Source organism: Formica exsecta, unplaced genomic scaffold (assembly GCF_003651465.1).
Source record: "Formica exsecta isolate Colony F162 unplaced genomic scaffold, ASM365146v1 scaffold1014, whole genome shotgun sequence".
Classification (NCBI taxonomy): Eukaryota; Metazoa; Arthropoda; class Insecta; order Hymenoptera; family Formicidae; genus Formica; species Formica exsecta.
The window spans coordinates 17645-27146 of NW_021848353.1; the positions used below are offsets into that span (position 1 = coordinate 17645).

General features: G+C 37.7%; 1 protein-coding gene across 1 annotated transcript; it reads right to left on the minus strand.

The window, feature by feature from the left end:
- Positions 1–1419: 1419 nt before the first annotated feature.
- On the minus strand, positions 1420–4416 carry LOC115232777. Its single transcript, XM_029802867.1, has 5 exons — positions 4187–4416; positions 3021–3940; positions 2683–2924; positions 2408–2594; positions 1420–2245 (listed from the first exon to the last, which is right to left on the minus strand). The coding sequence occupies exons 2-5, from the start codon at positions 3217–3219 to the stop codon at positions 2127–2129; spliced, it is 747 nt and encodes a 248-aa protein (XP_029658727.1). The 5' UTR covers positions 3220–3940; positions 4187–4416; the 3' UTR covers positions 1420–2126.
- Positions 4417–9502: the final 5086 nt, after the last annotated feature.

A 9502-nucleotide genomic window follows, 5' to 3' on the forward strand; every position in this document is an offset into this window, starting at 1 on the left:
TAAACTCGTACGTAATCTTAAACTTCAGTCAACGCACAGAGAAAATCGTAACGTAACAAAAGCATACTACGTTACGATTTTGTTTGTGCGTTGACTGAAGTTTAAGATTACGTACGAGTTTAGGTTTAGAATCAGTACTTAACGTAACGTAATGCATTACGGAAAAGCTTGTGCGGTGGCCCTAAGCATCGTGTCTATAGATATACATACTTTTGTGTACACCATTGAACTCTATACATAGGCCGGTATTCATAGTCCGTTCTTATATTCAAGATCATCTTAAGTACGATCTTAAGATACTATGCGGCCATTTCATTGGTTGAAGAAATCGCCGGCATTGCCTCTCTCAGGCTTCTCTCTGTCAGTACTTAACGTAACGTAATGCATTACGGAAAAGCTTGTGCGGTGGCCCTTATGCGCTTATGCAAAAGTCTATGTTCGGGCCCTAAAGCCCGTATCAGACTATGCATTGAGATTGAAATTTGACCAATCAGGACAAGGAAATTTTAGTTTCTTTTATCTTGATTGGTCAAATTTCAATCTTCAATACGTAGTCTGATACGGGCTTAAAGGCCCTCACACACAAATTGACATAGCTGCATATGCATAGCATAAGACCATCTGGACCAATGAGCATGTTATGTTAATAAATATGGCGATTTTATTTCGATGCTCATTGGTCCAGACCATAGACATAGACATAGTATATTTAGACCGAGCGTTTGCCTTTATTTAAGGAGTGGGGGTAAAGATGCACGTAGAAAAGGACATACTACGTGCACCTCGACTCCCACTCCTCAACACTCGGTCTAGATATACTATGTCTATGGTCCAGACAGTCTTACGCTATGTATATGCAGCTATGCCAATTTATGTGTGATAGCTCCTGTAGATCTTGGAACAGGCGTGAAGTTAGCTACTAGCGGTCCATACTTATACAGGGTGTCTCACAACCTCCGTACAATACTTTATTAGCGTGTTCTAGAGGTAAAATAGAGTCAAAAATTCTAATACAAAAATTTTGAGGCTGCAATAGTTTTTGAGTTATAAGCGGTCAAAATTTGCCAATGATATCGCGTAAGACTCGCGCGCTCAGGCCCGTAATTACACTTACACGCGTACCGATCTGTCATCTGTTAATGATTTTTTCAAATCAGGTGATATTGATTTTTACTGCACAGCTGATTTTATTTCCTCGTTTTCTATGTATTACGCCGTGTGTATTACGCCTACATTGTACATTATAGCGATAGGCTAATATTAACAAATTATAAATCTTATCTTTCTAAAGGAATAAATGCAAGATTAAAACTAAATTACATTAAATAGGAACAGAGACAAAATAAAGACAAAAATGTATTACATTTAGTTTTTTATTCGGGTGTAAAAACCACTTTAAATCACTTTGCTCTTAAAGTCATATGAAACTATATAATCATACAGCCTTTAAATAAAAAAATACAATAAATAATCACAAATGCTTGATTAATGCTTCAATATTTTTTTATATAAGCACTACTATATTAGATTTTCATTAAGTCAGTCATGAAAGAAAACATCACAAAAGCTTGTATTATATATGATGCAAATTAACTAAAGACTAAAATAAAATATATTTATTGCTGTTTAAGTACCATACTATTCTCAGACTGGCACTATCAGTTATGTAACTAAAAGTCATAAAGTCTCATCATGAAAGTAATGCTACAACCTACAATTAAAACAAGTATTGAAAGACATTTCATATGCTAAGTTTAAGAGCATAAAAGAAATAAAAAGTAAGAACCGAACTCCACGATTAAGCTAGCAAGATAAACATAAAGTAACTTAGTTAACGAATAAATTTAGTTAACATAACAAATAAACAAATAAACTAAAAACATTAATAAAACATATTTGGTATTGCTTAATGAGATACTATTTCCACATTGGGAAAATATCAGACATATGTAACAAAAATTCATAAGTCTTGTGATAAAAATTAGATGTTGTACGTATAACAAATCATGAGAGGCTTTCACTACGCTGCTTAATTCTGCCAAGAATAATTAAAACTATACAAACAAAGCTAACATCAGTAACTCTCCAATCAAAATACAAGTAATGAAAAACGATAATAATATATTTTAGGTATCAGAATTATGTGACTCATTAACTTCCCTTCCATTAGCAGTTTGGAACCAACGTTTGATCTTGGCTTCAGCGTCAGTAAGGAAGCTATTAGGAAATCGTAGTTTAACTGTACCTGTACACAAAGGCAATTACAATAAAATGATATTATCAACAGAAAAAACACACTGATATATATTTCGTAAATACCATAGGGTACTAAAGAAATAACTTAATGCAAGTAGAATTAAAATTATGGGATTTATGTGATGAATTAAAAAAAAATGAGATCACTTACCAAATACAACCTCACATAGTTTTGTATCAGAAAACTTTATCTTATCGCCTTCTGACCCACTCCAACTTATCAGTTTGGCAAGATTATTTGAGATCAACTTGGATAAAATGTTCCCTGTGACACTGCGTTCTGAGGGAATAGATGATGTGCCAAAAGCACTGGCACATTCAGAATGAAGTAGATCTCGCTGTTAAGGCACGAAAAGCGAGATCATGATTGCTTAGTAAATTTTTAATATGCATTATACATACTCATTAACCTCACATGGGACATACCATAGCTTCATAATTAATACGATTAGCTGCTAAAAACATTTCCATCTTTTGAAAGTCCTTCTTTGTCTTCAGTGAAATAGGTGGAAAATTACAAGGTATTATGGATTTAGCATGATCTGGGTTGACAGACCGAACAATAATTACCTGATTAATCAACACTAAATCCAACTTTTTGCTAATTTCCAGAAGTATTGTGCTGCTCAGCTTAATTTCACTGTCACAATGTTTGCATTCAAAATCACCTAATAAATTATAAACATATCTATTGAGAACTTGCAAAGAATGTCAAAGCCATAATTACTTGAATCGTAAAAACATGTAAATATCTTTATCTTTACAAAAATAACGAGGCTCCTCTTGTAACTTTGTTTCTTCCTCACCTACTTTGTCAAAAATTGAATGAGTTTTATTTTGATCAGCCACTGAATTCGGTGATGAAAAACGTCCTTCAAAACTTGCACTAGAAGTGATAGTCTGTACCAACGAATGTGACGAATTTTGAGACGAACATGAAGATTCCTTATCAGGATTGTTCATTGAGAGTGGAAATGAAAATTGAGTGTCTTGAGGAGCATTTTCACTTGATATAAAATCAGGTGTAGATATTAAAGAGTTAAGAAGGGAAGTATTAAGAACCTCAGAGATTTTGCTTCTTGTTATTTTGTTCTCGATAGAAGAAAGAATTGAAGAAACCTCACTATTCAAAAATGTTGTTGCATAGTTTTTGCTTGGCACTGTTACTGACACAACACTTCTTCCGCTTAGTATAATCTATTTTCCGCCATTTCTCGTTCCTCTTGCAGATAATACTTTGAGATTGGCTATCACGAACCTTTTGCCAGTTGTCTTTGCTTTCGCTCTTTGCCTTGGCTGGAATTGTCTTCGAACTTCTGAAGGAGTCTGAACTCGATATTTTTCTCGAGAGGTTGTCTTCTGGGCATTTTCTCCCTCTCTTTATCTTGTACTTGATGCACATGGATACTATTTTCTTTAACTGCATTCAAAACATCAGAGTTCACCTGAGGCAAAGTTTTGCTGCCGCTCTCATCATCACTTTCGCTAAGTTTTCTAACTTTCCTTTTGCGAGGACCTTTTTCTTTTCGAGATAGCATATTGTTTTCCTTATTTTCATTGTCATCATCAGAGTCTATATATCGGCTTGGTAGCTTCCTCCTTCGTGGAGCGTCATCTGCCTCCGTTTCAAGTGATGTGTCATCCTCAGCTCTTTTCAAACCTTTAACTGCATCATCATACTTACCTGCAATAACAAATGTAAGAGCATAACAGTTCCAATAGATTTCCAACTATATAACCTTATTAAAGAACAGTTATTTAGTTGCAACAGAAATTTTAAAAAATTCTATTCGAACTTAAAGCATCAGCTTAAACTTGCAATCATCACAGGAAAGAAATACAATAAAACTGAACATTTCATATTTACTGCATAAAACTTTATTCAATGAAGAATGGATAAAAAGAAATTGACATATCATATTTAACTCACGATATAAGTGAAGAACTGATCCTTTATGAAGAGGCCAATGAATGTCAGGCTCAATACAACTTTTTACAGCTTTCTTTAAGTGTACAAGTCTCGATCCTTTTTCAGGCTAGTTTTTTAAAGGCCAGAATATATCAGTAATCTCATCATCAGGCTTGTCAATCCATTTAACAGGAACTACTGCGATTGTTTCTGCTTCTTCCTCTTGTTCCTTTCCCGTGAAGGCCACCACAGCATACTGGAAAAAAACAACAACACATTATATAACTAAAGAAGAACACAATTAAAAACCTAAAATCATATATACTCAAACACAATGGACAAATGTCAAAGTACTATGATGCTCAACAAAGCAATAATACGTTACACAGAGATAGTATAAGTGCATATAGAAACAACTTTTACTTGGCACCAAATATTTACTATTTTAAAGAAACATTTGAGTTGCAGTAATACTCTTGAATCTATGCTTGATATAACTAAAGTTCTTCTTACTTCATAAACTGATCTTTAAGAAAAGGAAGTTATACATACTCATCCAAGACAGTCAAACAAATTACATAAACAATGTTGACAATGCACTTTTACAAAAACATAAATACTCATTCACAAATGTACATATGTATATACAGGGTTTGTCAAAAGTGTGGAAACCCCTAAATAATTTTTGTAAAAATGAAAATATCAAAAAACGGTAAAACACGTATTTTGATTTATCAAAAAAGCTACCCTATGACATGGATACCGATCATCCCCCACCCCCTGGTACGCAGGGGTAAGAGGGGGGTTGAAAATTTTAAATTGGATTAAGGGTCAAGTGGGGACTCGTTTGAAAGGTCTTTTCATAACAAACACACCCTTAAAATGGGTGCTTTCTACCCCTAAAAATCGTGTTTAGCCGAAACAAAAAAAACACGTATTTAATGTTTTTCGGTGTTTAACAAGTATGTTGAGTTTCATTCAAATCGGTGAGTATCAGTTGGGTAGTGTTACTTGTTAGTGTTATCCAGGATCAACTGCGTGGAAGTGGCATGAATTTGATCCCTTGTGTGTGTGTGTGTGTGTGTGTGTATGTGTGTGTATGGGCGCGTGTGGCTAAACAAGTGTGAATGTGTACATAGTGGTGATAGGTTGCAGAACAGACGATTGAAAACTGTTATCTCTCTTTAATGATTCAAAACCTTTTACTCCGTGTTTTAAAATAAATTTTACTCAGTGTGTTAAAGTAAATGCTGAAAGTGGCTGCCATTTACTTCCTGACAATATGCCAATCTTTAATAGAATGCAGAAATGGCTCTATGATTCGTCTCAAAATATATCAAATCTATTTCATCCCTTATTCGCTGTATCAATTCTTGGATGCTTTCAGGTTTTGTTTTGTAAACCTTACTCTTCAGGTATCCCCATAGATAATAATCAAGAGGAGTTAGATCTGGTGACCGAAGTGGCCAATCCTCTCCTCCCTCATTTCTGTTCCTTCTTCCTATCCATCGTAATGGAAAAGTCTCATTTGACGTGGCCGTAAACCAAAATGAGCAGGAGCTCCATCATGCTGAAACCATATTTCTTCAAAATTATTTGGAAAAATATTTCGTATGGCTGGAATTATTTGATCTACAAGTAATCTCTCATATCTTTGATCGTTCAGATTTTCTTCAAAAAAACGCCCCTATTAAGTAGCCGTCTATTATTCCACACCATACATTAATTTTTTGTGGATATTGTGTGAGTTTCCCGCAGCCAAATCGGATTTTCATCTGACCAGAAACGAAAATTTTGATTATTAACTTCTCCCGTTAACGTGAAAGTTGTCTCGTCTGTAAAAACAATTTGATAAAGGAAGATGGGCCGGACATCTATTAGTGCCATCATTCTGTCACAAAAACCTATACGACGCTCCAGATCTCCGTCTTGCAATTCTTGAACATATTGTAATTTGTATAGATAGAACTTGTTTTTCTTTAAAATTCTCCAAACGGGCTTGGGAGCAATATCGTGAATTTGAGCGGCTCTGTTAATAGTAGAATTGGGATCTTAGGTGTATTCAGCAAAGTTACATATGTCTTAGGGAGCTCTTGATGCACTTTGCGTAAAAGACTCAACAAACTGTTTACTTTTCTTTTTGAGATACCATGAGAAGCCCATTCTGTCAGGGCCATACGTAAGTAGACACCTTCATCAAACTCATCTGTTTCACTATCAGTTATATCCTCCATAGAATCCCATGTATTTTCTATTGACCAATCTGTATTATTGTCATCACCTGAAATATCCTCAGATTGACTGTCATTTTTCATCTCCTCTTGTTCAAATTGTTCTTGTCTCTGCATATCAACATCCGCATCTGATTCTTCCAAATTTAGAACCTCTTCTTCAGATACACTTGAATGATGAGATGCGTCAGATTCACTTGATCCTTCATATTGTGTTTCATGCAATTGCAATCTCAATCTACTGTCGTAACTTGAAATTGAATAACGTAATTACGACCTACAAAAGTAAAAAGGAGCACAGCGCAAATTCAGCACTTCGTAAGCTGTTGCGCGCGCTCCCAAACCCGCGATTAAATGCAATGTATGCAATTCGTTGCAACATGCAATTAAGACATCGTGACCTAGTACCAAAAAGTCACCTACTTTCGGACAATAAGAGGAGAGATAACGAGTACCTCGAGGCCGTATTCCGAAACTAAATGGTGACGCGTATACTTGAAGAAACTGTGAGATTCTGCAAGCGCCGATATTGTTACGTCGCCGAAGCATCACCAACCCAAACTCTACGATACGTAAGCTGTACAAATAAATCTTTTTGCACGGAATTTTTGTCTCGTGTTTCTCGACACTCGGAGTCCCAACTCCTAAGACGAGCCGAACCCTTGGATCATCCTCAAAATTCCCGTTGAGGCACAACAAAATTGGTGGCAGCGGTGGGATTGGTCTAGCTAAAGGAATAAAAAAGAATATAGTGGGATACGCCCAACTATTTCGAGACACAATCGGTAACAAAAATCGATTGATAAATTGAGCAAATCAGCACCAAGTGCGAGCAAAAGAAAAAATCGTCAGTGCCTGAAAGACCCGGAAGAAGAACTGTGACAAGAAGCTGAAGCGCAAAGGAAGGAGCAATCCAACGCAACGCCCAGCAACTAGCCGATCGTAGCAAACCGAGGACGCCGCCCGTGCAACGGAAAACTCACCGACGCTGACCTACAACAACGTGCACCGCCGAGCGATCCAACCACAACAGCTGACCGTGCAGAAGCAATGAGTAAGCGAAAGAAGAATGCGTATCATCGTTATACTGTAAGTAAAAAAAAAACTGTACAATAAAATAGCGTGAATGTCAGCACAACCGAAAAGAGTTACGTTCCACCGACCGCGATTTTTAAGCGTACCAGCGCGACTAGCAAATAGATTCGGCTTTGTAACCCCCGTACAAGTAATCGAAGGAGCGACCCGCGACATTCGCGATAACGTACGGAGAAATTTAGATAACCATTATTCAGGCGAGAATTCACCCCAGTTAGGATCTCGCGAACTAGAAATAAATCAAGTAGCGGAAAATACACTCCCGCCTAACAATAATAATAACATAATAGAAGTAGACGGACCTGATATAAATCGTACATCCGTCGAACGCGTTGCCGTTAGGAGAAATTACTCTCCCGTATCATACGACAGTAGCATCTTCGAAGTAAATAACGAAGAAAACATGCAATGTAATCCATTACCGTCAACTGTCTCCCCCGAAGACGTTGATAGGGAAATAGAACGCCTGCGAGCACAGGCCGGACATAACGCCGCCGCGGACTATGAAGACGCCGGACGTCCACTCGAAGATCCGAGCAATGCACTGATAATCGAAATCGTGCAAACCGTTCGAGAAATGCGAGAAGAAATAAGCCCAGCAACTAGCCGATCGTAGCAAACCGAGGACGCCGCCCGTGCAACGGAAAACTCACCGACGCTGACCTACAGCAACGTGCACTGCCGAGCGATCCAGCCACAACCGCTGATCGTGCAGAAGCAACGAGTAAGCGAAAGAAGAATGCGTATAATCGTTATACTGTAAGTCAAAAATACAATAAAATAGCGTGAATGTCGGCACAACCGAAAAGAGTTGCGTTCCACCGACCGCGATTTTTAAGCGTACCAGCACGACTAGCAAATAGATTCGGTTTAGTAACTCCCGTACAAGTAATCGAAGGAGCGGCCCGCGACATTCGCGATAACGTACGGAGAAATTTAGATAACCATTTTTCAGGCGAAAATTCACCCGAATTAGGATCTCGCGAGCTAGAAATAAATCAAGCAGCGGAAAACACACTCCCTCCTAATAATAATAATAACATAATAGAAGTAGACGGACTTGATGTAAATCGTACATCCGTCGAACGTGTTGCCGTTAGGAGAAATTACTCTCCCGTATCATACGATAGTAGCATCTTCGAAGCAAATAACGAAGAAAACATGCAACGTAATCCATTACCGTCAACTGTCTCCGCACCGAAAACGTTGATAGAGAAATAGATCGCCTGCAAGCACAGGCCGGACATAACGCCGCCGCGGACTATGAAGACGCCGGACGTCCACTCGTTCGAGAAATGCGAGAAGAAATAAGAGGATTACACGAGCAAATGCACGATCTACGTGTAAATCGGGATTTAAATAGAACGCGAACGATACCGAATGACACTAACCTTGATGTCACATACGGACGAACACTTAACGATGTTCGAAATCAATCGGCACTTTTAAACGGTCATTTACGATTAAAAGAAGCAAGATATGATTCCGGAATTCGACGGAAATTTACAAGCTAAACTTAAAGAATTTTTAAGCGTATGTTCATACGCGATAAAAAATATTAATCCCACAGATGAAAGAACACTATTAGAAGCAATACTTTGCACGAAGCTAAAGGGAAAAGCTATGGTAGACTTTGAAACGCGAAATATAAACAGTTTCGGACAGTTTAAAAGAGAACTCGAAATCTGCTATTTAAGCAAGAAGAGCATTACTCACTTGCAAATTGAATTTAACTCCTTAAAACAAAAAGCCGGCGAGAACGCCAGAGCATACGGGCTTCGCGCCGACAATTTGGCCATGGAATTATATGAATCCATGATCGAAGGCCAAGATTACGGCAGCGAACGAAAACGCATTATACTTGAAACTATACAACAGCAAGGTCTGCAAAATTTCCAGATAGGTCTCCACAACGATATCAAATTGGTGGTGCGAGCACAGCATTACTCAACGCTTCAAGAAGCAATCGCAGGAGCCAATGCGGAAGAGAAAGTCAAGGGTCCATTAGAAC

What these genes read in the sequence shown, in the direction of transcription:
- LOC115232777 (XM_029802867.1), bottom strand. Translation starts at nt 3,219, where the DNA reads ATGAACAATCCTGATAAGGAATCTTCATGTTCGTCTCAAAATTCGTCA. An exon ending in GTATTAATTATGAAGCTATG is followed by an intron (nt 2,595 to 2,682) that starts GTATGTCCCATG and finishes GTGCCTTAACAG; the next exon opens with CGAGATCTACTTCATTCTGA. An exon ending in ACTATGTGAGGTTGTATTTG is followed by an intron (nt 2,246 to 2,407) that starts GTAAGTGATCTC and finishes CTTTGTGTACAG; the next exon opens with GTACAGTTAAACTACGATTT.